The sequence below is a fragment of the Chelonoidis abingdonii genome, chromosome 8 (genome assembly GCF_003597395.2).
Source record: "Chelonoidis abingdonii isolate Lonesome George chromosome 8, CheloAbing_2.0, whole genome shotgun sequence".
In the NCBI taxonomy this organism is placed as follows: Eukaryota; Metazoa; Chordata; order Testudines; family Testudinidae; genus Chelonoidis; species Chelonoidis abingdonii.
In genome coordinates, this window is record NC_133776.1 from 86,670,809 (window position 1) to 86,696,615 (window position 25,807).

Genomic DNA, 25,807 nt, shown 5'->3' on the forward strand with positions numbered 1-25,807 from the left:
ATACTAGCTAATGGTTTGGTAAGAGATACCCAACTGTTCAGAAGCTCCAGAGGGTCTGGACAGATCACAGACTCAGCTAGATAAGGCCTGGCTATTAATTGAATATGACATCACTATGGAAAATCCCAAGATGTTGTTGATTCTGTAGAGAGCACATTTCCCTTTGAATCAGTTCTGAGCCAGTGTCCCAGAACAGTTTGGGGAGGTGATGTGGGGGTACTGTGCTGTTGGAGGTGCTGTACAACACAGAAAACACAAAAGATCCTAATGAAAGATTCTTTGATCCTGTTTGTAAGAGTAGCTGTGTCAGTCTTGGGCCAGGTCTACACTACGAGATTAAATTGATTTTAGATACGCAATTTCAGCTACGAGAATAGCGTAGCTGAAATCGAATATCTAAAATCGATTTACTCACCCGTCTTCACCGCGTGGGATCGGATCCCGCGCGCTCGCTGTGTCGAATCGGAAGTCCGGTCTGTTCAGCTGGAAGTTCCGAATCGATCTAAGAAACGCTCTGGATGACGAGATATCGCGGTCCCAGGCATCCAGACGCGATATCGATCCCCGAGCAAATCGATTTTAACGTCGCCGATCCGGCGCGTAGTTCTAGACGTGGCCTTGGCTCCTGCTCCAATTTCCAATGAAGTAATCACATTCTGCCATTACTTAAATCCTCCTGCAGTTTCAGTTTCAGATTAGTATTCATTTCACATATCCAAACTAAGGATGTGGGTAAAGTGATTACTGATAGATACTCTGTGTAGCAATTTAGTGGTTTTTTAATTAAATTCCAATATTAATTAAGCTATTGTTTCTTGATATAAACAGGAATCCATTTTCAAAGACAGATCCCCAACACTGCAAACACTGATGCATGTGCTTAGCTTTAAGCAGAGTGAGCAGTCCATTGACTTAACCTGTACACATGTGACAGCTGCCATGGCATTGGCACGGCCGTACCAACAGACTGGGTTTGAACCGAGACCTCCAGAGCAAAGAGGATGAGTTTGCTACAAGCTTGATAATAAGCACTGTAGTGTGGGTACCAATAACTCATTTCCTCTGTGGTTTAGGCAAGAAGCGGACCTGTAACAGACCCTGGGTCACACATGTGCTTAACATTAACACATGAGCATCCTACTGAAGTCAATGAACTGGCCAGTACTTAAAATTAAGCACCTGCAAAAGTGTTTGCAAGATCAGGGCCCATGAATGTTACCTTTGTACTGTACAATTTTTTCTCTCATCCTCATTTAAAATAATGTAGCTGATAAGTGGGCTGCTGTTTGGTACTGTGATGGGGCAAGGCCAGATGGCTACAGTAAAGTACTGAGGAACAGGTATGTTAGCCCCAGGCTAAACAAATCCTAGTACCATGTAACAAAATGGCAGTTGCTCCGGTTAATCAAGGGCACCTGGGCCAATTAAGATCTTTCTAGAGGCAGTGGAGATAGCTACATTGATTAGAACACCTGCACCAATCAGGCAGGCTAATCAGGGCACCTGGTTTAAAAAGGAGCTCACTCCAGTCAGATGGGAAGGAAGCCAGAGGAGAGGAAGTGACGTGTGAGGAGCTGGGAGCAAGTGATGCAAGAAGCTGAGACTGAGAGAGTGTACTGCTGGAGGATTGAGGAATTATCAAGACAATCAAGCATATTCAGATACCGGAGGAAGGTCCTGTGGTGAGATAAAGAAGGTGTTTGGAGGAGGCCATGGGGAAGTAGCCCAGGGAGTTGTAGCTGTCATGCAGCTGTACAGGAGGACTATAGACAGCTGCAATCCAACAGGCCCTGAGCCGGAACCCGGAGTAGAGGTGGACCGGGTTCCCCCCAACCTTGCAACTCTGATCAGACACAGGAGGAGTTGACCCCAGACTGTGGGTTCACCAGAGGGGAAGATCACTGAGGTGAGCAAATCCGCCAATAAGCACAGAACCCACCAAGGTAAAGGAGAAACTTTGTCACAGTATATAATACTAGACACACTGTAGATTTTTTCCTGTCCTTTGATTAGAACGTCTGTCTACCTATCTGTCCATTCCAATGCCTAATTTCTGTTCTGAAATCCACTGGAACATGTTCCCTGTTGGAACATGTTCCCAAGAATTGAAGGATTAATGTGATTTAACCGTAAAAGGCCCTAGGGTGCAGCTTTTTGATAATAGTTGTAAATAATCCAAAGCAAACAATGAAGAAGTACTCCAGATCATCAAAGATAACTTTGAAGGATGTCCCACTTACAATTCAGAAACCATTCCACAAATCCTTTGAATACTAACTAGAAATATGTTGCTGGAAGATGAGATAGATAGATAGATATTTTCTGACAGAATTAAATTGAAATACTACTTTCCTGTTTTATCCTGATGTTAGTGGCAAAATATGGACCATACATGGGAAATTGAACTGTAGTCTTTTCTCACTGTTCTAGAAAGACTGGTTATCTTGTTTAGAGATACACCAGAATGGCAGAAAGTAGCACAGAACTAAAGATAAACTCAAGCTTTATTGAAAGGGTTGTCAGTATAATGGGAAAATGCTGAGGTTAAATACAAATACTTTTGAATGATCATGAAAAGAAAGTGCTGTGATTCTATGCGGGCTTCAAAAAGTTCTCTTGTAATTCAGAATTTTTTATTCCTAGTGATTCACCTCCTCTGCTGTTTTAAGTTGATGTAGTTCCACTGATGTCAGTGAAGAGAGGCTGATTTACATCAGCTGAGGATTGGACCCAACATCTTTAGTTTAGTGCTAAGCACTAAACTATATACGTATCTATCTTCTCTTTCTACAGCAACGTTTATATCTTTGTGCATGTGTGTGTGTTCCATTAATGCCAGTGGGAACTGTGCTTGTCTGTTAAGGAAAAACAATTTTCATCCTGATATAACAGTTACATTTCACACAGAGTTGTTCAAAATGTTCCCAATAAAATCCCCAAACACACAAAATACACCTGGTTCAGATCCAGATGACACGGAATCAGATTCGTTGCCAGAGTCACCCCCTTTCTTCAAGGGTGGGGGGAAAACAGGATTGCCTTTGACATGCTCATTACACTTGCAGCTCTGCATTAAGACAGTGAGTATAATCAAAACTAGTATAATCACCTGCCGGTGTCAGGAAGGAATTTTATCTCCAATGCGCAGTTGGCTAGATGCATTCTGGATGGGTTTTTTGTTTTTGTTTTGCTTTCCTCTGAAGCATCAGAGATTGGCTATTGCTGGAGACAGGACATAGTACTGGTGTGGACAGCGCTTAGGTCGCTGTAACTTGCGTCACTGAGGGTGTGGGTGTGTGTCTTTTTCACACACGTGAGTGACATAAGTTAGATCTACTTAAGAGGTAGTCAAGTATCAGAGGGGTAACTGTGTTAGTCTGGATCTGTAAAAGCACCAAAGAGTCCTGTGGCACCTTATAGACTAACAGGCATATTGGTGCATGAGCTTTCGTGGGTGAATACCCACTTCGTCGGATGCAGTAGTGTAGACCCACCCTCTGATGTCTGGCTGGTGTTTCTTGCTTATATGATCAGGGTCAAACGCATCCCCAGATTTGAGTTCAGGAAGGAATTTCCCTCCAGGTCAGATTGGCAGGACCATATGTGTCTGTCGGAGGGGTGGGAGCAGTTGCCTAACTCTGCAGCATAGAGCATGAATTGCCATTAGTATCATCAGGGTGTATCTCACCTAATCAGTTCCCTGCCATTGCAGGTGCTTCAGACATTGAGAACACCTCAGTCTCTCCCCATGGGGGCGTGCCACAGGTTAGTTTCCTAAGGACTGAAATGCTTTGGTCTAACTCAGTATACATCTAAGAACAAGGAATGTCAGATATTCTTACAGGATGGGGGACTCTATCCTGGGAAGCAGTGACTCTGAAAAGTGACCCCCAAGTCACTGGATAATCAGCTGAACACGAGCTCTCAGTGTGATGCTGTGGCCAAAAGAGCTAGTGCAATCCTAGGATGCATAAACAGGGGAATCTTGAGTAGTAGTAGAGAGGTTATTTTACCTCTGTATTTGGCACTCAGGAGTGGCGCCAGGGTTTCTGGCGCCCTAGGCAGAATTCGGGAGCTTCCGGTTCCACTCCCAACGCACCGCCGAAGAAGGACCCTCCACCGAAATGCCACAGGCAACAGTGGCAGTCATCGAGCTGCTCAATTGCCTGCCGCTGTTTCCCACGGCACGTCGGCAGAAGGTCCTTCTTCAGCGGTGCGACAGGAGCGGAACCGGAAGCTCCCGTGCGCCCCGTGGGGAGTGCACAAAATGCCACCCCCTGAATCCTGGTGCCCTAGGCGACCGCCTAATGTCACCTAATGGAAGTGCTGGCCCTGTTGGCACTGGTGTGACCGCTGCTGGAATCCTGTGTCCAGGCCTGGTGCCCACAATTCAAGAAGGATGTTGATAAATTGGAAAGGGTTTAGAGAAGTCACAAGAACGATTAAAAGATTAGAAATAAATGATTTATAATGATAGACTTAAGGAGCTCAGTCTATTTAGTTTAACAAAAGTAAGGCTAAAGAGTGACTTGATTTCAGTCTACAAGCATCTACTTGGGCAACAAATATTTAATAATCGGCTGTTCAGTCTAGCAGAGAAGGGTCTAACTCAATCCAATGGCTGGAAGCTGAACTAGACAAATTCAGACTAGAAACAAGGTGTAAATTTTCAATGGTGAGAGTAATTAATAATTGGAACAATTTACCAAGGGTCAAAGTAGAGTCTCCATCACTGGCCATTTTAAAATCCTAACTGGATGTTTTTCTAAAAGATCTGCTCTAGGAATTATATTGGGAAAGTTCTAACGCCAGTGATATACATTAGGTCTGACTAAGTGATACGATGGTCCCTTCTGGCTTTAGAATCTATGAATCTATAAATACAGGGGTCACAGGGTGAAATATAACAGTCTGTGATAGACAGGAGGTCAGTCAAAATGATCTGATGGTCCCTCCTGGACTTAAAGATTCTGACAAAAACCAGGTTTGTCACAAGCCCAGATTCATTCCCATTTTGAGTGGCCCTGGGTCAGTGTAAGAACTTGCGTACAAACCAGGATTTATTAGCTATACCATCTCAGAATTTCAGGTTGTTCTGATCTGCAGTTTTGGTTCGGGCCCTTCGGTAGACCTCATTGGGAGTTTGCCTGCAGACGGCTGCAGGACTGGGTTTTTAGCTCTTCAGCCTCATCAATACTAATGAATTGGTATTCATGCACAGTTTTATCGCATGAAATGAAAAGAAGTGCCTAGTTAAGCACAATAAGGACACATGGCTTAATGATTCAACCCACAAAGCCAATCCTGGAGCAGCCTGTGTCAGAACTCAGACTCCTTATGATAGCCTTAGAGCAGTGCCAATGCACATTCTCCTGGATCCTTTCCTGGGGAAGTCCTAGGGTAGCTCCCCACCAAACATCTTTTATGAGAGTGCCCCAGAAATCCTCTTAGCACAGAATAGCAGCTGAAGTTGAATTGTATGCCTTCTGTGTGCACGTATACAGGTCCTCCTTGGCTGATATTATGGTCCTGGCAGTGTCACGGCCGCCGGGGGAGGGAAGTGGGGCAATTTGCCCCAGACCCTGGGCCCCGCAGGGGCCCCGTGAGCCCTGGACCAGTGGTGGTCTGGGTCTTTGGCGGCATTTTGGCATCAGGGGGCCCTTCAGTTCTGATAAAGACGCGGAGCGACTGAAGGGCCCCCGCCACCGAAATGCCGCCGAAGATCCAGACCGCCGCCGAGTAAGTACAAGTGCTGCAGCTGCCCTGCTTTGCCCCAGGCCCCCTGAATCCTCTGGGCGATCCTGGGCAGTGTCCTCATTCATGCCAAGTAAAAATAAAAATGTTGCTCCTTTTTGGCTGAACAGTAGCTGAAATCCAGGCCTTGCAGAGTAGTTTCTGTTTGGCGGAGAAATCAGTGACATGGAGTCAGGTTATTTTCTGAGCGCAGTCTGTTTATTTATACACAAGGGTTTGTTTCCCTGGACAGTGGTAGGGACAAAACTGCACATGGGCAGCTCTTTTTTGCAGAAAACTGAAGTCAGACACTGTCAGTTCTGTTCCAGAGAGAGGCGTTCTGTTTGCTCGGCTTCTCTCCAGGGCCCAGAGAGGGAGCTCTGAGGCTCTGATTGCTCACTTCTAGCTACTTGACATACAGCCTTCTTCCAGCCTCCCAGCCCTGAGTTATGTGCTTTGGAAACCCTATTAGCGCCACGCTTTCTTGACATCTCACTGGGAGGATCAGTTTTTTTGCCCTATAAAAGTGTTTCAGGTGCTCCTGATGTCGCACCTATTCACCTGAACGAGGTCTGTGACTGTCTTTGCATGATGGCAGGCCACTAGTACCTTCTGGCATAACTAATCTTATAAACATATACAGACAGCCTGATATGGTCTACCCTTTACTGAAGGCTGGACTGTGGCTGGTGTGTACACGGCTCCTCGTGCGAAGAGCCTATCCCTCCTTCCTTGCACAGCCAGCTGAAGTGCCTGCCACAACTGTAGTCACTGTGCATCGGGGAGCACAGAGACTGCATTGTATGAGGCAGAAGAGGAAGAGGGGAAGGCTGAGGAGAAGACACCACTCCTCCCACAAATGATCCACAGAATGGCTTGGACCAACCAGCTGCAGAGGGCAGGAGGTGGCAGGTTTGTGTAATTTTTAGTAGTCCCTAGAACGGCTCCAAGTCCCACTCCCCATCCCACCTGCCTTGTAAGCCAATATATATATTTAAAAATAATGTAAAAATGGACGGGAAACAGTAAGCATTTAACAATTTCCCTATATCGCACAATATCACTGTCATAAGAAAAAATTATTTAACTAAGAATATCAACTTTATGGAATATGGAAACGACCTAGCACTCTTGGATCACTAACACTCAAACGCAAATGCTTTCTAAAATTAAAACAAAATGGAGCCCCTTCTTTTGCGATGTTCTACAAGAAAGGGATGGGGTGGCCCCTTGCCCAGTGTGGGGCAGGAGCGGTGACTACGGGCAGGAGAGGGGGGACAGGGTGTCACGGCACTCACCCAAGTCCCAGCTGCTCAGGTCCAGACCTTCCCTGTGGTGGGTGCAGGGGGGGAGGGGGGCTGCCATCACGTGTGCATTTCCTCCCCTGTTGGAGTCCCTTACGGCAGCCTCACTGGGGGGCAGGGGGGAGGGGAATGGCACTGCCCCTTGCCAAGTGAGGGGCAGGGGCAGAGTGTCACAAGTCCGACACTCACCCAAGCCCCAACTGCTCAGGTCCAGACTCCAGGAAGCCCCCTCAGAGTCGGAGTCATCTCCTAGTGGGTACCGGGGCGGGGGGGTTACCATCATGTGTGTGCCTCACCCCCCACCCCTGGAGCCTCAGCAGCCGCCTCTGCCTGATGCCAACGCCGCTCCATTTGTTGTAGCCAGCAGCGGCTAGTGAGGAAGCATAGTGTGGAGCAGCAGGGCAGCCACCAGCTGCCCAGGGTGCAGGCAAGGATGCTCCTGGGGAGGCACGTGGGGGTGGCAGGTGAGGCTGGAGGACACTGTGGGGGCAGCAGGTGGGGCTGGGGAGAGGGACTGGCCCCAAACATTGGTGAAGCCAAGCCCCCATGCTCTGAATATTGCTGGAGCGTGGGCACCACGGGCTCATATAACTCTAATGGATGGTCTAGCCTGGGCACCCCTCAGACACACAAGGGAGCTCCCTATGGAGGCTTGGCCCTGGCCCCAGCTCAGGCCTGGGACTATATAGAGATATCTCCAGGTAGTAGGGTTTGCAGTGGTTCAAAAGTAAAGAGCTTTTGGTTTTTGCTTGTTTTTTCCCTGTGAGAACGCCAGGGTCCCATCCCTGCCTCTCAGAGCCTGATTCAAATTGGTGCGCTTGACACCAAAGGACTTCATATGCGATTACTAAACCCAGCAGGCAACCACTACTCCTCACGCCTTTGTTAAACTGCAGTTTTGATGTTAAACTGCTGTTTTCTGAAAGCGCTATGACAATTGTAGTGATCTGTCATGTGTCAGTTACTATAACAACACACTTCTCCAGTGCTGCAGCTTGGCTTGTATCAGATGTGTCTGGAAAGAAAGAAATGAGATTTTGTTTACATTGAAACTTTAGGAGAGATAGGGGCAAGCAAAAGCCTCTTTGAGGGAACCGACATAGCACATTATATCTGAACAATGATGTGTTAAAGTAGCTCTATTTCCTTTTAGGTTCACCTCCACGGAACTTGGCATTTCTCACAAGGTCTCTTCTGTCTGATCATTACAATGGACAGCCACAGTTTTCTGTTCACCATACTACAGGTCTCTAGATGAACCGTTAAAGAGACTACACCAGTTATACACAGAATAATTTCATTGCTAACTTAATGTTACAGCAGTTGTGACCCACAATGACCCCTTTTGGAGATTTTGGGTTCAGCCACAGAGGTGTCATGTCATGGGACTCTGACCTTTGTTTTAATCAATGGAGTGATTGTAGGGAGAGGCTGATATGTTTCATTCCCAGTAAAGAATAACATCCACGTTCACTAAGGGCCTGATTCAACTCCCAATATGGTCACAGGTACACCTCTACCCCGATATAACGCTGTCCTCGGGAGTAAAAAAGGCTTTCCACATTATAGGTGAAACTGCGTTATATCAAACTTGCTTTGATCTGCTGGAGCACGCAGCTCCCCCCACCCACCGGAGCACTGCTTTACTGTGTTATAGCTGAATTCTTGTTATATCAGGTTGCGTTATATTGGGGTAGAGGTGTACTTCGAATGTGAATTAAGATAAAACAAATTCAGGCCACTTTAATTCTGAATGACATTGTCCACATAGGGATTTCATGCATCTTAATGAATCCACTTCAAATTCACACTATTAGTTAAATCAGATTTTCCTGGATGTCCCCATGTAGACAAGCCTGTAGGTGTGTGGATATTAATTTCACTTACAAAAGAGAAACCACGCCTTTGAAAATTTACATTATGTTTATAAAGTTTTCTCCATAATAATCTTAATCTTATTTTTAGAAGCAATAGTATTTCCAGATAACTCCCTCACTGAGGGCATGATCTTTCAGTGAAACCCACTGAAGGACAATAGGAGTCTTTCCATTGACTTTAATGGATTTTGAATTAGAACCTATGGACATTTAGGGTTTTTTTAATTGTTTCCTATGTGATTTTTACAGAACAATGCAGGTGCCTTGCTGAGTGCTTTGTGTAGTTCTTAGTGCAAATACATGCAATTTGCATGAATCTGCCATACATTGTAACTCATGGCAATATGTTCATTTCGAACATAAAATGTACAGTCTATGCTGAATTGTGAACCCTATTTCTGTTCTTTAAGAAATGAACTTCTGTCAATTATCCGGATTAATTTTTTGTCCTCAGTCTACCCATAAACACTTTCCTGGGTAGCTGTTTTTCTCATGTCAATCAGGGCTAACATCAAATGTTTACATAAAGATGATATTAACATCCCTCCTCTATCTGCCATAATTAAGTAATTTGCCTCAGGCAGCTGGCTTCAAATTAATCTGGTTCGCAGATGGGGCTGAAATGCAATGTCTCAATAACTAAAATACAAAAAAGTGTCTTCAGTATTGATACTTCTCATTGTATTTGTTTCAATGGTCAAAAGGCCCCATGAGTCAATGAGATCTCAACAGACACCAATCCTCATATCTTCCAAAGAAAAAATACTGCAGAAATAAGCCCAGGGGGATTTTTTTTCCCCAGAAAACACTGTAGGGAATAAAGGACAATATTTAGGATCTGTGTTAATAATCCTCAGACACCTGCTAGAAGCAGGCTTGATAACATTTGATAACTTAAACTTGACCTTGAAAATCCAGTTTCAAATGAGTTGATGAATAAAAGTCTGTCTTATTCTCTGTGTAAGTAAATATCAGAGATCTGTTGCCCAAGCAATCTTTCATGAACCATAAATGATATGCTAATTAAACCTTTTTATTCATACCAAAGTCAGGTTACTTCTTTGATTGAGGGTGTTTCCAGTTGAGTAGTCATAATCACGTAGGGATCTTCTTCTCAACTAAAAGAGACAAGAGAAGAGTTTCTCTAACCTTTCCATACACCTCGATGCAAGTGTGACTGAGTCACAGAGTAACTAACTATGGTTATGAAAATTACGGAAACAGCTTAGATACCACAGAGATGATTGTGGTATAAAAACTAGATATGAAAGAATGAAAAATCTTGGAAACCAGTGGGATTAGGTAGGACCTCTACACAGTGAGAAGATTGAAGGTCTGAACTGCCCATTCTTTTCAGAGTCATAAAAGAGATCATCCCTTATATTTCTTTCCTGTAGAAAAAGGAATGACCATTACTAAAGTATTAAAGAAAAGCAAGGATCTGTGTACTCACAGCACATGGTATCAAACTCCAGAGCTGCAACACTGAGACGGTAAACCAAGGAAGAAATGAATGTGGGAGTAGTGTTCATGGAGCGGCAAGGCAAATGTATGTGCGGTGTACATACTGCTCCATATAGTGATTATGGTAGAAGCACAACTTCAGTGTTAGTTCTAGGACATCTCTGAGAAGATGCCTTAGCCAACCTGCCTAAGATGCCACAGAGATGAGCATGTGAAGTGCAGGACATCAGAAACTGACAACTGGCAAAAGGAGCACAAAGCCTAAATGTAACCACCTGTCTAGGAACTTCTGTGCCCTTCATCATTGTATCAGAGCATCTGAGACAAGGGTTTCAGTGGAACAGGAAAGATTTAACAATAGTTGGAAGGGTTTAAAGTCAAAGTTATCCCAGAGAAGGTTCGGAGGGAACTGTGGTACTAGAAGAAAGTTTGCTGTATGTACTTGATACGGGAATATTTGAAGACACAACAAGGAAGAAAGATTGTGTGTGAAAAACCTAAAAGTGATTGTTGCATCTCAAATGTCTAACAGCTCTGCCAGCATCCATGCTTTTCATTATTTTTATTGCTGTAGTAAGAACTCACAGCTATAGTTAGCAACAGGCCTTTGACAGTGAAAACTGCGTCAGAAATCGAATCCATCTAATTAAACCAACAGCAGAGAAATTACCACTTCATTTAATCATCACATTAATCAGGAAAAAGCCATATTTTAAACTTAAGAGTACGTAGCAAAGACTGGATGTGTGGAAGAACCAGGAACAACATCCTCAGGGTGATATACCAGATTATGACAGGGTGCGCGTCTCACCCACATCCTCAGTCACTCCAGGAACTGCCCAGACTCTTTTCTTTTAGTGTCCATTCTGTATAATATATTCAAGTCCCTTCCACCAATAACTGTATGGAAGAAATACTCCCTGCCTCAAAGACAGACAGAAGGTCAGGCAATTGGAACTATGATGGATGCTGCACTAGGAACCTTCTTTACTCATTTAAGAGAGTGTTGTTCCTAATACCTCAAGCAATATGCTCAACATGACCTTATGTCACTTCCTAGCAGCTCATAAAAATAAATGTCATTGATCCCCAGTAGCTTAATATCATGCCAGCTCAGCTATCTGAGCAAACTGGCGACCAGAAATCTGAGAACAGGGGAAGAAAGTTCCTCACACAACACTGTGCCGTTCCAGAGTCGGGTAGTAGCTGCTCAAATTAAAGCTGGGTGAACTATTTGCAACAAACTCTTTGTTCAACAATTTAATCCTTTTTATGTTTCTACACAAACATTTGTTTTGATCAGTTTGTTGTGGTAATGGTTAATCAACATATTTGGTAACATAATGGTTAATCAACCTATTTTAGGCTGGGGATTGTTCACAAACACCATGACTATGGCTTCCGATCTTCATTATTTGTTCACCTTGACTGGTCCCCTAAATCACATATTTGCTTCTGCTTCCTGACTGGCTACCTCCCAAGCCCAGAAAGAGATTTCAAGCTGGACACTCAAACTCTTTCCGTGAACATTCATGAATATCTATTTGTGCCAGGAGTATTTGTAACACTTTCTCATTCATATTTTCAAAGGAAAGTCTGCCTGGGTGAGTGTTGGAGGGAAGTGAAGAGAACATATTGTGGGCACCACCAGAACAAATTCATGGATTTTATTAAAAACTAATACTTGGGCATAATCTTAAAGCTCAGTCCAGACCTGGAGCTGAACCCAACCACAACCGACCTGAAGCTGACCCAAGAGTATTGAGTCATTTTCAGAACTGACACAACCTGGAACCAAACACTTCCTGTTGAAACTGTCTGTGCTGCCTATGTCATGTCCTTGGGGCTTGACCTGGTGGGGGCTTCTTGCTCCCCTGCCCCATACATGTGATCTGTCTCCAACTGCCTCCTGCCTGTGGAGCTGGGGAAGCAGCAGCTGCATGTGCTGCTCCTGCCAGATACCACTGCCTAGCTGTGCTGTATGTGCTGTGGAGACATGCTGCAGCTCATTTGCAGAGTCACTCTACAGCACACACAGAACACAATAAGGTGGTGTGGCTAACAGGAGCGGGGCATGCAGCTACCGCTACCCTGACCCCACGAGCAAGAGTTTTCAGACCTGACATGACCCAAGAACTTTAGTTGAGTCCCACGAGATTCGGTCACATGGCAAGGCACTAGCTCACAGGTACTTTTGCGGAATTCATCTACATCTGCTCAGAATGCCAGATATACCCATATCTAACCTTGCAGTTCACTTACCCCTACACTGTGACAATAACTTACACTTTACAGTGCTAGACAATGCAGTGTTTACTAGTGACAAGATACTTGTGTCATAAACAGATAACTAAGGGTTAATGTTTCTTTCACCTGTAAAGGGTTAACAAAGGGAACCAAACACCTGACCAGAGGACCAATCAGGAAACTGGATTTTTTAAAAGCTCAGGGAGGGAATGTTTGGGTGTGTGTCCCCTTTGTCTGCTCTCTCTGTTCTCCGGTCTGTCTCTCAACTATGAGAGGGATCTTTCTATCTTCAAGCTTCTAATCTTCTGTTTCCCAGTTGTAAGTACAGGTATAAGACAATAGGCTTTTATTGTTTTTTTTGTATTTACATGTGTGTAGTTTGCTGGAATGTTTTAAATTGGATATCTTTTTGAATAAGGCTGTTTATTCATATTTTTCTTTTAAGTAATTGACCCTGCATTGTCAACCTGATACAGAGAATATTTGTATGTCTTTTTTCTTTCCTTTTTATATAAAGCTTTCTTTTTAAAACCTGTTTGAGTTTTTCTCTGGTTAAGGCTAAGGAACGAAGGGAGGGGGAAATCTCTTTGTGTTAGCTTGACTAGGTATGAATCTGCATGCCTCTGGGTGAGGGGGAGAGACTCTTAATCTCTCTGGGTTTGTGTTTCAAGGAATTGAAGCGGGAACATCTGGGGGAGGTAAAGAGGGGGAAGCGAAGTGGGTTATTTCCCTTTGTTGTAGACTCAGGGCATCTGAGTCTTGGGGGTTCCCCGGGGAAGGTTTTGGGGAGACCAGAGTGAGCCAAACACTGGAAATTTTGGCTGGTGGCAGCAATATCAGATCTAAGCTGGTAATTAAGCTTAGAGGGTTCATGCTAGCTTCTCAGGTTATGAACGCTAAGGTTCAAATCTGAGTAGGAAGCTACGACAACTTGATTCCCCCTAACTCTGGGACTGAGAATATTATTTCTGTAATACTTCCCACCTCTGCTTACTAGTAAAGTGTAAATCTTGTAGATACTGTCCAAAGGCCACTCTCAACTTGAGTCTACCTTGAAGGAGCATGTTGGCACACCAGCCAAACTGAGATGGTTCAGGGCAGCATGCATCATGGTATTTAGTTCATGGGAAAGTGAACATGGCTCAGGTGCTGCACTTGAATATTCACCACATAGAAAGAAAATGCCAAAGTTCTGATGCTATTAATGAGTCAGATCTTGTTCCAGCAGCATTTAAAGTGTGTCATTAACTATGTGGTTTTAAATGATAGCATTAGAACCACTGAAGAAAGGTCTTGGATAAGTTGTAGCAAAGAGAACGAGGAGTACTTGTGGCACCTTAGAGACTCCTCATTCTTTTTGCTGATACAGACTAACACGGCTACCACGCTGAAACCTGGTAGCAAAGGAAGATTTGACTCATTCTGATCTTATTTTCCAAATTGCTATTTTTTGTCAGCAATGACTCTGTGGTCTTTTCACTTTCTAGTTCAGAAGCTATAGCATCAAATTTCATGTTCTGCTCTTTATTACAAAAACAAAACCCACCAGCCTGGCCTAACAAAATCAAAATGGATGGAGAGCTAAGGCATTTGCTTTGTAAGTTTAGAGATCTGTTTTGTGGAAGACCATTGGGCAGGGTCAGACAGCATTAAGTCCAGCACAGAAGTGATCCCAGATATAACCATTTGCATAGTTTTTTGTAATGCTGCTCTTTTGCCATCAAATCTGAAATTTAAAGAAATACGGTTAAGTAGGAATTAAAAACAAAACAAAACCCTCTTCTAAACAAAAGCTGTCACATATTTAGTCGCTGAAACGCAAGGATTCATACCCTGCCCTGCATGTATTAATAAATTACAGGAAAAGGCAGGCATTCTACATAAAAAGAAGATGACATAAAAGACCATAGATAACATAAATATTAAATTGTGTTAGCACATCTTGTCCCTGTTACCATTTTGTCTGACTTGGGAATGTGTAGGTCGAATGAAGTAATTTAAAAAGGCTGGAAATGCAATTGTCTTTTCTGAGTAAACCTTAGAAAAAATCATGAATAATAATAAAAAGCAGATGATTTTACAAGCTATGCCTGATAATCATTGCAAATTGCCAACCATGCAATGACTTTACTTCCGCACATCTGGGTTTTAGGGAATGCTTATCTGTAAATTGTACAATGTGTAAGGTGCAGTGGAGCTCCAAAGCCTTTATTTGGGACAAAGTCTAAACAGGACTGGAAGTGGTTTGTCCTTCAGCAAGATGAATTTCCCATATTTAACAAAACAAAAGAAAAAGCCCACTGTTGTCAGGCTTTAGTCTATGTCGGGGTGACCAACCTGAGCCTGAGAAAGAGCCAAAATTTACCAAAGTACATTGCTAAAGAGCCACAGTAATATGTCAGCAGCCCTCCATCAGTTCCCCCACCCCTGCTCCCAGTGCCTCCCACCCACTGGCAGCCCTGCTGATCAGCACCTCCCCTTCCCTCCCAGCCCCATCAGCTGTTTCATGGCATGCGGGAGGCTCTGGGGGCAGGGGAGAGGAGCAAGGGCGGCAGGCTCAGGGGAGGGTGCGGGAAGGGGTGGAGTGGGGGCAGAGCCTGTGGCAGAGCCAGGGGTTGAGCAGTGAGCACTCCTCAGCACATTGGAAAGCTGACGCCTGTAGCTTCAGTCCCGGAGTTGGTGCCTATACAAGGAGCCACATATTAACTTCTGAAGAGCCACATGTGGCTCCGGAGCTACAGATTGGCCACCCGGTCTATATTGTCACCAACACTCCTGTTCCTGTCAGTGAATAGCTCTTCAAACCGTAATGACAAAAAAAGTGCGTTATATTTTTAAGTGGGAAAAAAAATTCTCATCTGCGCTAACATGTCTCTCAATGTGGACTGCAGCAAAGGGGCTAAATTGGATCTACTTCTTTATCAGCATTACTAGACGATGTTTCTGAACTGCTGCTGGAGAATCTTGGGAAATGATTATGTCTAGCAAGTAACTTGGGAACAATTGGGCTTTGGCAAAGCTTTAATAATGCCAGTCACCCTCTGAGCCAGATTCTGATCTCGGTTATATAACTGTAAGTGTGGAGTAACTCTGTTGAGTTGCTCTGGATTTTTCTCAATGTAAAGAAGGTTGGAATTTGGTCCTCTGTTTTTTCTATTGAATTTGACAAATATTATTCAGTTAGCCCTGCGCTATGTAAATGAATAATAATAGAGATACATTTACTAACTGAGGGAGTGGAAGCATCAGAGAACCACATCACAACACAATATGTAACTTGTCCTATAATAAATGTTTCAACGGTGTTTGTACAAATCAGAAGTCATGAATATAAAAGAGGATGCAGTGGTTAAAATCCTTACAGCACAGAATCCAATCCTTGCTGCTTTATAATCAATGGAATTAAAACAACCAGGAGTCTGGTGGCCCCTTAAAGACTAACAAAGTTATTTGGGCATAAGCTTTAATGGGTAAAAATCCCACTTCTTCAGATCCACTTCTTCAGTCTCCATGCATCTGAAGAAGTGAGTTTTTTACTCGGAAAAGCTTATTCCCAAATAAATTTGGTAGTCTTTAAGGTGCCACCAGATTCTTCATGTTTTTTGTGGATATAGACTAACATGGCTACCCCTCTGATAATGGAATTAAAACTTTCTTATGACATGAGATGAGCTTTCCAAACTGGATTCTTGTTCTAGTAGATTCCTCTTAAGTTGTGTCCCTTGTGTCAGTTAAGAGCAAACCAGGAAGCTGAATTTAATTTAAAACATAAGAGGTATAAACACAAGCTATCTAATTCTTAACAGCATCCTGCTGGGATCAGGAAAGGAGACTATGCATTGGCTACCCTCCCTCTTTGTCTAAACATCAGCTGCCTCATCTTACTTCTTTCATTCTCATCAGGAAGGGAGAGTGACTTATGCAGTGTACTGCTGATAGATATGCTTATGCCAGTAAAGGAGGAAGTGCTCATTCCAGACTGAGCAGTGCTAGGTCACTTAGATATTATATTTGCAAAATCCTTCCCTTGTACATATTTCCCCCACAAAAGAGGAGATATTATTGCAGCATGAGCCATAAATAGTGACATCTTTTGACAGTCTATTTAGCTACATAGCAATTCTTAAACACATGGCTGAGCACGACAAGCCAGGTACAACTGTGATGCCACTGTCAAATGCCTTAAGTATGCTTGCTAGCTCTGCGTAGGTTATCCCAGGGGTACATCTCGGATTTTAAACACATGGATAAGCAGCCAAATTAAAACTAAAACTGTCTAGGGCAAATATGACTGGCTGAATATCTATTTTGCTTCTTATCATTGGCTAAAAAAGAACTGGTTATATTAAAGTCATATGTTTCCCCTCTCTTGCATTGTTTTAGAAAGTAAACATCAAAGTGCTTACCATAGGCCAGTGTTTTGGGCCTTGACAACATTTTAAAATATAAGTACTGTATTACAGAGTAACCTTTGGTTAGTGATTGGCTACTATGGTGTGCTGAAAACGGTATGGATCCACATTTTGCTCTCAGTTATGCCATTGTAAATCTGAGGTACATGGACATTTTGGGGTTTACACTGATGTAGTTTGAGAGCAGAATTTGTCCCAATGGCAACATCCTCAGTTGAGCATATTAGCATAGATCCATTGAAGTTACTGGAGTCAGATCACTGAAGATCAGGCCCATGGCTGAAAGCTTGCCTACAACTGAGTCCTCTGAGCGCCACAGTGAAAAGATGTTCATGACAAGTCTAAAGACAAGCCTAGAACTTTTTTCCTTTCACCAAATAGATGGTGGCATTCACTATGTTTTATTAATTAACCATGTAATTTCACTCAATTAATTGCTCTGTACTGAAAAATCAACCACTGTGTTTATACATTGTTACTGAATTGTGCATTGTCACCGTTTTAGCCCTGTAAAGAGCCTCTGCAGGTGTATCTGACTAGATGTTATGGCCTTGAAATCAGTATCTCTGGAATCACAGCTTAAAACTGATGTTTAGCATCCTCTTATTGTATCAGCTAATGTTGCATTTTTCAAGAGCCCCACAATACAAAAAGACACAAAAACCTTTTTGGACCAGAAAGTCTGTATCATGGATGTAGGCAGGGAGGTGGGATCAGAAAAGTCACTGTATGTCTACATGATCCAGTATGTGTTTTAAAGTCCTTTTTGCCAATAGCAACACTGTAGTCTAACACTGACTCTGTCTGTCCCCCATGTCTCTCTATTTTCAGAACAGAATCTATAAGTGTTACAAACAGGATAGGGATTCTGAACTGACAACCAGTGTTAAGGTATCTTCCCAGCCACACTGTGACTATGGTGTCTCAGGTTTCACAGGTGGTGAGAGTTTATGCTGCAAAATCCTCTTTGTTTTAGACCATTTGTGACAGTTGATAGCATGTGGCTCCTTTACAATTGTTCATAGAAAATTGATATACTACAAATAAAGGTTCTTGGTCAGTAGATTATCCAGACTCTGATTTTGTTGTGTTTTGTTTTCAAATGTTGTAGTTGGATCTATACATGAGATTGTACCAGGGAATCTTTTGTCTAGTGAGGCATTACACTCTGAATCAGGAAACTCTTGAGATTTTCATTCTATCAGATATTAATTAAGTGGTGGGAAATAGCTACATTAAGTAAACGTTCATATCACACTTTTACACTAGTCCAGTATAGCTGATTGATGAATTAGAGATGAGCTGAGTAGCTGATGTTTGAATCCAGATCAGGTAAGGTTCAGGTCAACATTATTACTGATTATTTGCAAGAACTATCAACATGCTAATACCTTCTGTGCTGTACAGGACACAGATATACAGCCTGTACCTGGCCCAAGAAGTGAACAGACTAAGAGGTAGATAAAGCTAAAACAAGATGTATTGGAAAGCCCAGAGAAGAGTCCAAGCTTAGGTTTTGTTTGACTTTACTTATCTCATTCTCTACTCCTCAATACCATGGTGGAGTAGAGAAAGTGTCTGAAGTAAGCAAGGATTTCTGGGAATTGTGGAAAAAGACAGTATTTATGAGAGAATTGAGTAAGGAGAGAGTATGTGCACAGGTGGGGTTTGACGCTGGCACATCTATGCAGAGTGGGGAGAATGGAGAAAGCCGTGAAGATAGGAGAAAGAATTAAATGAGATGTCGTCTAGTTTCATTGGCAGAGCAAAGGGGTGTGTAATAGGTTCGGAAACATAGACTAGGGCAAAACTGTGCAGTCTTGCTGGTGAAGATTCAGATTAGAACCTGAATCAGAGCTATTACTTGAGCTTGGGTTTTATGGCACTGAAATCTTGTGAACTCTTCTTGTGAATTTCAGGCCCAAATGGTGGAAATCTTTCCTGCTCACTTTATCTCAGGTGTTTTCTGCTATCTTTAATAGGGGAAAATGTGACATGATCAGCACTCTCACGAGATTATTATTCACTTTTTGAATTGTATTCCGAGAGTGCCTCTATACCCAATTACATCAGGGCCCTATTTTGCAGGGTGCTGCACAATCACATAGTAATGGGTGGGTCCTTCTAGGTGAAAAGAAGAGACAGCAAGTGAGTGTAACAAGATGAGGGTGACTGTCCTAAGGAAAGGTAGCTGCCCAGGGTCACTGTTTGAACAATTTGGCAGGTTTTCTTTTAGTGCTATAAAATAATAACCAGTCCCAGTAATCCCTGCTGGCCACCTGATTAGTTGTTATCAGTTAGCAATTTCCTGTAGGCTCCACAGTAGAAGTGAATCTTGAGAAAGGCCTGGAAAGGGGACAGGATCATCACCTTGGGCCAAAAATCTCATAAGAACAATTGTTCCCAGCTCTGTCCAAACAAGAACATCAAAATAACCCCCTTGTGGTTCTGAATCCAACCTATGACAAAACAGACAGTGGCTAGGTCAGACCCACATACTCTTCTAGATCAGTGGTTCCCAAACTTGTTCTGGGCTAGTTTGTTTACCTGCCACGTTCACAAGTTTGGCTGATTGCAGCTCCCAGTGGTCGCGGTTCGCTGCTCCAGGCCAATAGGAGCTGCTGGAAGTGGCACGGGCCAAGGAACGTACTGGGAGCCGTGATAGGCCGAACCTGCGGACGTGGCAGGTACACAAACTGGCCCGGCCTGCCAGGGGTTTTCCATGCACAAGCAGCGGAACAAGTCTGGGAACCATTGATCTAGATGAATAGCTTTGGTTTTGAGGTTCTGCACTGTGGTTCATCTTGAGTGATAGAAGTTATTGCTTTATGAGGTATAATGTAGTCTAGTAGTCTTCATCTTCCAACTGTGGAAAGGAATAACTACTCAGCATCTATAGAGTATCTGTCATCTAAGGATCATAAAGCATGTTATAAAGAGCATATTATCTTTTTCTTGTAGCTGGAGGAAACTGAGTCAGAGAGGTCAAGTGACTTGCTCAACATTACAGCCTGTCCTGGAATCCAAGCCCTTGCTCTCCCTGTCCTGTGCATTGTTTACTAGAAAATATTGCCTTTCCAATGATGAATAAAACAGTGTTTCTGCTGGTAGTTTGAAAACTCAGAAGTAGATTGAGCAATGATTCCACGTGAGGGAAAACCACTTTTCCAAAATAGGACAAGAATTAGTTAAAAAACCCAATTATCACTCATTGCAGAATCATCAAAAAAGGCAATGAGGTAGTGGGTGAGTAGCCCAGCCTTGTGAGGATTAACTCAAGGAAGATGTTAATAAGTGTTCAATCAGTTGTTATAAATGGTAGTTTTAATTTCTGAAGCTGACACTACTGAGATAAAATGCAGGAAAGGCACATGTTGTTATGTGAGAACTGACAGTGGGGTTCTGAGGGATTCAGCATAACAGCTTGTGTCAGGGGATGAGGTTAATGGAAAAGAATTTGTTATTTAGGTCACTTAATGAAAATAACCTTGGGAGAGTTTAGCAGTTTAGAGTTTAGAGTTTACCTTGGGGTAAAATAATTTATTCCTATTCTACTTCCATCACTGTAATTTTGCCTAAAATGTGGAATAAGCTGACCTAAACATGAGCTCAACCTGTGAGAACAATGCAAATATATGCTGAGTCACAGACTGAACATCAGCAATTACTCCAATGACAGTACATCAAATATTGCATTATCAGCAGAGGATTTCTCTGCCTAATACCAGCTTTTAAACAGAAGAGTCCCGGGCCAAGATCTGTGTTTGAAAACCAACAAGGCCTGATGGAAAAGCACCAAGAAGTCACAAAATGTAAAATTTCTGGCCAGCATACTGCCTTTAGCGTAGATCAATTAGGAATGGGAAAAAAAAAGGTTCATCACAGCCCTCATTTTCACCAGGTGTCTCTCTATTGCTGCTTTGGTTTATAATACAGCTGTAATTAGAGATGGACCCAAGTTGGAAGCGTTTAAGGGACTACAAAGCAAATCAGGAGACATGGGTTCTATTCTTCACATTGCCAGTGAACTGCTGTGACATCTTGGGCAATACCAAGAGCTGACAGTGCTTCTGTTTCCCACTCTGTCTCTTTCGACTGTAAGCTCTTCCAGGCTGGGACTGTCTCTCATTATGGGTTTGTATTACGCCTAGCACAGAGTTCCAACCCTGGTTTGGATATCTAGGCTCTACTGCTATGCAGACAACAATAATAATGGATCAGGGCTAGGATATCCGATTCTGAAAGCCTGCGAAGGTCCAGGGTCGCTTGGCTTGGCTCCTTTCCCCCTTGTGTCACTATTTTGTCTGCAGATGTCTTTTACTTAAAGAAGCATGAATCAATCATTTATAGAAGGCTGAATATTCTCCCTTTACAATTCTAGATACAGCACATTCAATCAGGAAAGAAGCAAATTAAACCTGTCACCTGATCATAATGGGGTTTACAGAGGGGAAAATAGTTTCTTTTCTAATTTGAAGCCTAGGATCTGGGTATAGTAGCCAATAGCTACTGACTATACAAGAGAAATAACTCGGTCATTATGTACTCATACATGCATTTTATTTTAGAATTAAAACTATAGTAAATGTGGCCAAGTGAACTCTGTACTTTTCATTTGCCATTTAGAAAGGTAGGTTACTAAACTGGCAGAGCAAGCAACCAGCAAAAGCCTTGCAAAGAGAGCTTCCCTCCATGCTATTTATTGCCAAGAGCTTAATAGGTTTCTTAAAAGACAATAATCACCCTGTTTAACAAAGAGAAAACAGATACAGCTTCCTTAAATAATCATGACCAGCTGATCCCCCCACTCCTGCCCTTAGTGAACCCAGTGAGCCATTTTTATAGGATTCCCTGGTGTAAGCCCTTAGCTCCTGATTGCCTGCAGTCAGGAGCTCTGCCTTGTTAACACAATTCTTTCCACCTGTGTGGGTATGGCTTGCTGGAGAATTAACTCCTAGTTTGCTGTAACCAGGCCAGCACCTTGTTATATTGGCAAGCACAGGCACTTCTAGCCAGCTCGGTCATCTGCTTTGCCATTCTCACCAGCAGCACTCCCAACCCACCTAGCCTTTTTCATGTTTTGGGGAAGTTATTACAGATGGTAGCCCCAAGTGTACCTATCTGGCTTTCAGTCCTGCTCTAGTGGCTGGACTGCATAGAGGTTTATGAGTCTACTAAAGCAGGGGTGGGCAAATTACGGCCCGGGGGCCACATCCGGCCCTCCAGATGTTTTAATCTGGCCCTTGAGCTCCCGCCAGGGAGTGGGGTCCAGGGCTTTCCCCGCTCCTGCACTCCAGCTGGGGGCTTGCCCTGCTCCATGCGTGCTGTGGCTCTGCATGGTTCCTGGAAGCAGCAGCATGTCCCCCCTCCGGTGCCTATGCGTAGAGGCAGCCAGGGGGCTCTGCACACCGCCCTCATCCCAAGCGCCACCCCCACAGCTCCCATTGGAACCATGGCCAATGGGAGCTATAGGGGCAGCACCTGCAGACGAGGCAGCATGCAGAGCCACCTGGCTATGCCTCCGTGTCGGAGCTGGAGGGTGGGGGCATGCTGTTGCTTCTGAGAGCTGCTTAAGGTAAGCGCTGCCTGGAGCCTACACCCCTGACCCCCTCCCATGCCCCAACCTCTTGCCCCAGCTCTGATCCCTCTCCCGCCCTCCAAACCCCTTGGTCCCAGCTTGGAGCACCTTCCTGCACCCCCAACTCCTCATTTTTAGTCCTACCTCAGAGTTGGCACCCCAGCCAGAGCTCTCACTCCCCTGTACCCTAACATCCTGCCCCAGCCCAGAGCCCCCTCCTGCATCCTAAACTCCTCATTTCTTGCCCCACCCCAGAGCCCGCACCTCCATCTGGAGCCCTTAGCCCCTCCGGTACTCCAACCCCCAATGTCATGAGCATTCATGGCCTGCCATACTATTTCCATACCCCGATGTGGCCCTCAGGCCAAAAAGTTTGCCCACCCCTATACTAGAGCCTTTGAGTGTAGAGACTCATGGCTTTAGATGCCTATGTTCAATCACTGCTGCTCACAACCACCATTATATCATGTTACAGGTGTCAGATAAAAGGATTATTAACTAGCTTGAGTGTTTTTTTTAAATGGACTGAGTAATGTTTCTTGTCATTAAAATCCTTCTGTGAAATGCCTCTTGACAGTCACAAGAGGGAAACATGCCTGCTATTCACCATAACCAGCAATCACACTTTCAGCAGCAGAATGTCAGCCACAGGAGTGAGTGCGGAGGGTACATGAAATATAGTACGCTTGAGTGATTATTAACACACAGCAAAAAGAGCTACCTATGCTGCAAATGGAAGTACAGTGAGGGGTGGGTCTGTATGAGCATTTCAGTATAACTGTGCACTCTGAATATGGTAATGAATCACAGTAGAGTGAACATTAACCTCAGCTTCAGCTCTGGGCCTTTAACTACTTGACAATTGTACGAGTAGCCGAATAACGCACACCCTGTAGTGGCTGATCCGTAGTAGATTGCGGCTCATTAATTTTACATTTAATATTTTTCAGACCTTTAAAAAAATGTGACCTGAGGGTATTTTTGTAACATTCTCCTCCTTTGGAGAATTGTTCCTATTAAAAGAATAAAAAAAAAAGTTAGCAACCCCTTTGCTCAACTAAAGACCGTCATTTTATTCTGTGTTTGTACAGCACCTTGCACAGTAAGTCCTGGTCCATGACTGGGACTCTGAGACACTACTATATTATAAATTAATAATAATAATAAAATAATAATAACAATAATAGATTGATTGTTTGGGGGGCTCTCCTTTTGTGAAGTTCCCTGGGCCTTTCTCTCACAAACCCAGCTGTCCTTTCAGTAGCAATTTATGAACGAGGATCTACTTTCTATTAACTTTCTTTATAAAAGTGAACATGGGCTATTGAGCAACCTTTATACCAGCATGTGAGTTAAAGGGCCATGGATTGCTGCAGTGAGGCACTGGGCATTTTTGCCTGAATGGGGAGTAAATAAGGTTTGCTGAATGTGAAATATTATGAATGCCCAAGTTTAGTGTAACTATACAAGATGAATGTCTATTTCCTACTCCCCTGAATGAGATTATTTATTTATTTATTTATTATTATTATGTATTTATTTGTTATGTGTAGGTCCCTACCTTGATGATGGACACCCAGTTTTCAGAATTCACCCCTGATATCACCCCAATAATGTTGGCGGCCCACACCAACAACTACGAAATCATCAAACTGCTTGTCCAAAGACGGGTAACAATACCACGCCCCCACCAGATCAGATGCAACTGCGTGGAATGTGTCTCCAGTTCTGAGGTGGACAGCCTGAGGCATTCCAGGTCAAGGCTGAACATCTACAAAGCCTTAGCGAGCCCTTCGTTGATTGCCTTATCGAGTGAGGACCCTATTTTGACAGCCTTCCGGCTGGGCTGGGAGCTGAAGGAGCTCAGCAAAGTGGAGAATGAGTTCAAGGCTGAATACGAAGAGCTTTCGCAGCAGTGCAAACGTTTTGCTAAGGACCTTTTGGACCAGGCACGGAGCTCCAGGGAACTGGAGATCATTCTCAACCACAGGGATGATCAGAGTGAGGAGCTGGATCCCCAAAAATGTCATGATTTGGCAAAGCTAAAGGTAGCAATAAAGTATCATCAGAAAGAGGTAAGAGTCATCTTAATGTGGGGGTTTGCCAAAGCCAAGTGTTGGGTAAAATGAATTATTTCCTGGCCTACCTTGTGTTCACTGAGGGAACACCAGGACCGTGATCGTGTTTGGATTGAAACGAAGACCAGGTGCAAGTATAGCTACAAGAGCTGGTTCTAAAGCCCACCCACCCTCAATGACAACTGAAGTCAATGAGCACTCAGGGCCCTCAGCATCTCCTGGGAAGGGTGGAGCGTGCCACAAGATCAAGATTAGGCATTTGCCATCCTGCTTTAGCATTGATTGAGTACCTCATTTTCTGACTACGACAGATGTGAGTCAGACTTCAATTAAAACTGTGCCCATAGCTATCTAATAAGCCTTTAATGATTTCTAAAGATGCTAGCATCAAATCCCCTTCCAGGCACCCTCAGTAATCTTCCTATTCTCACTAAAGTCCAAGCCCTGGGACTTTCCAGTTGCAGGACTGCCTGTGCAAGGGAACTCCTGCTAGTATCAACAGCTCCCATCATCCTTCCACTTCTCAGAGGCCTGTGGATTTGAATTTGAGAGGATGTGACTACAATAGGCTCAGTATCCCTAAGTAGTTCTGCACTGATGTGATGTGAAGAAAATCAGAGAGGATTTTAATAAGCCTTGAGTAGGAGTCACAAAGAAGGAGCCGTAAGGACAATGATTCTGGTGTGTTTCATATCCCTAATGCTCACCCTGTTTCATTTGCAGCTGTATTCCAAATGCACTCAAGTGAAGCACAAACCATAACTCTGTGCCCTCGGTGGGCACTCTGATTGCGAATGCATTTGGAAACAGTGTTCAAAATATATAGATGGGCTCCCTCATTTCACTACTGCTGGTAGGAAGAAGGGGAAAAATCTGGAAAAGGAAAGAAAAAGGCCTTGACAAAAGGAGATTCATAACAGTATTTTTGAAGGCATCTTATTGGCCCCTATTCCACCAACTCAAATGTGGCCTACAATATCCAAATTCCTGTTACATACATACTAAATGCACAAACCCATGTGACTGCACAATTAAAGTTATGGGCATGTTGTTAACGAGGGTAATGATGGACAATTTGCAACCTTAATGATCACAGTTGCTACTAAGCAAATAC

General features: G+C 43.6%; 1 protein-coding gene across 2 annotated transcripts in view; it reads left to right on the top strand.

Annotated features, from left to right (window-relative positions):
* Positions 1-25,807, top strand: part of TRPC5 (transient receptor potential cation channel subfamily C member 5) — a 133,509-nt gene that overhangs the window by 40,072 nt on the left and 67,630 nt on the right. For both annotated transcript variants that reach the window (XM_032766983.2, XM_032766982.2), the window contains exon 3: positions 24,169-24,690. In XM_032766983.2, the coding sequence (XP_032622874.1) occupies positions 24,169-24,690 (522 nt within the window). The remainder of the gene's footprint in view (positions 1-24,168; positions 24,691-25,807) is intronic.